General features: G+C 43.6%; 1 protein-coding gene across 1 annotated transcript; it reads right to left on the reverse strand.

Annotated features, from left to right (window-relative positions):
* Positions 1 to 424: 424 nt before the first annotated feature.
* LOC123013052 (protein snail homolog Sna-like) lies at positions 425 to 1,815 on the reverse strand. The gene is made up of 2 exons (XM_044411361.1): positions 1,672 to 1,815; positions 425 to 1,617 (listed from the first exon to the last, which is right to left on the reverse strand). Exons 1-2 carry the CDS (start codon positions 1,760 to 1,762, stop codon positions 710 to 712), a joined length of 999 nt encoding a protein of 332 aa, XP_044267296.1. The 5' UTR covers positions 1,763 to 1,815; the 3' UTR covers positions 425 to 709.
* Positions 1,816 to 2,197: the final 382 nt, after the last annotated feature.

A 2,197-nucleotide genomic window follows, 5' to 3' on the forward strand; every position in this document is an offset into this window, starting at 1 on the left:
AATACAAATACTCTCCCTCCTCATTTGAGACGCAAAAGATTTAAATGACTGTGGATGCTTAAAAAAATTATATTATTTTTCAAAAATAACATTAACAATGACAAAACCAAGATTGAATTATTTACTACTAAAAAGTATTTTGCTTATGGTTCAGACTTTTCGTAAAAAAGCTGAAAAAAAATTATTACCTTTCAGGAATTTTTAAGAAACGAACTTGGAATAATTGTAAACTAATTTTCAATAATAACAGGAAATTACAACAAAAAAAGATTATTTACCTTATCTATAAATACACCCAAATAAATCATACAAAATTTAGTAATAGAATACCTAGAATAAAAAAAAAATTAACTGTACTTACCTTGCAGAGAAAATTCTTTTTGTCTTTTAATCTTATTTTTAAACCAAGAAAAAACAGTTAACTTTGTGGACTTGTTTTATTAAATAATAGTATAAAATCTGCAATATAGGTTCAATAAGACTAAGTAAGGCACTATACAATGGCATAAAAATAACGTATTGACTAGAGTATAGAACGCGACTCTTCAGAGCCGTCTGTGTATTTACAAAAATATATTAAATTTCTTAACTTACTATTTACATGGTAGGAATTACTTTGTACATAACATTTCCAAACTGTCAGTCTTCCAAAAAGGCACTATTTACGAAAATACTGTCAAAAAAAAAGGAACCTCAAGTCCTGACAGAACTAGAACATCTTCTCTTGGTGCACCCCGCTACACCCGCCTTCCGCATGCTTCGTCAATAGACTCATCCTCGAGAAGGTTTTACTGCAGGTGGGACACGAGTACTTCTTCACATCAGAGTGTGTCTGAAGATGCGCTCTCAAGTTTGACCGGTCGGCAAAAGCCCGATTACAATACGTGCAAGAAAAGGGTTTTTCGCCGGTGTGCGTTCTGATGTGTCCCTGAAGCAGCCACGGGCGGGAGAAGGCCTTCCCGCAGATGGTGCACTTGCAGGGCAATGTGTGGGTTCGGATGTGCATCTTAAGGGCACCCAAAGAAACGTAAACTTTCTCACAGAATTTGCAACTGAAGGACTTCTTCGGGCCTTCACCAGCGGCGCAATGGAACTGACGGTGTTTGGAAAGCCCGGAAAACGTGGAGTAGCTTTTACCACAGTCGGGGCACTGGTGGCGGACGCCTTGACGGCGCTTCTCGGACAAGTCCTCTGGGGTGGTGTTAGGGGGCGGCGAAGTTGTCCACGAGCTGGGACTGAGGGAAGCTTGGTCGATTTGATAGGGCCTCAAGGCTAGGGGTTGAAGAGGCTGTTGGACGTGGTGGTGCGGCGGCGAGAGTGAACTGTCGCTGTACGTGGGGCTCATCCCCATGTTGTAGTCCATAAAGGGGTACACCGGGGGGTATAAAGGGGCCACGCTCCGGTGCCAGGTTTGAGGAGCATAATCCGTGTATGGCAAGACTTCTGGTCTTTGGGGGTAGTAGTGAGGAGACGGTGACCGCATCGGGGGTGATGGGGGCGGCGAGGTTTTCACTGACGAGTTAGGCGACACTGGTGATAAAGAAGAAGGCGAGACTGAAGCCAGACGGCCGGTCCGGGATAAATCTTCCGGTTTTGTGCTGAGATTTTCTGGTTCGTCTGTAACAATTTCAGTTAGCAAAAATTTTTCCGGATTATTTTCGGGTAAAGTACCAGGAATGTCGTCGAACATTTGCACTGGTCGTTTCTTGAGTGGGCAATGTGAGTAGTTTTTGGCCATGATGGTTCCGGGCATATCCAACATCACTTCACAATAATCCAGTAGAGTCACAAGCACAACACATGAACATTCAAGCGAGTTTGAGGCGATTCTGAGCAAAGCTCGAGTTTTACCTGTCTAATAACCGTTCCCCCACTCTCGGTAAAACAGCTGTATCCACGTGCCGTTCGACCAATCACAACGCCACTCTTTCCGGACACCCAATCGACACTCACTTGTCTCCGGGAGGAAGGGGAAGCAGGTGTGCTACTGAATGCGTCTTTCGTATATTGTTAGCGGCGATTTCTCGATTGTTTTTTTGCAAAATTGCGATTTCGTCATTGATTTTGCAACGTTTGTGGTGATTTCAACGGTGGAGCTAGACACGTGCCCGGAGTAACCCGGATTTTGGCACTTGCCGGACTCGCAAAGTACACAACACACCTTGCAGCTTCGATATCGATATCCGGCCCTTTATTT

This window comes from Tribolium madens, unplaced genomic scaffold (assembly GCF_015345945.1).
Source record: "Tribolium madens isolate multiple individuals breed KSU strain unplaced genomic scaffold, Tmad_KSU_1.1 Scaffold_96;HRSCAF=242;Tcas5.2_LG5, whole genome shotgun sequence".
Taxonomy (NCBI): domain Eukaryota; kingdom Metazoa; phylum Arthropoda; class Insecta; order Coleoptera; family Tenebrionidae; genus Tribolium; species Tribolium madens.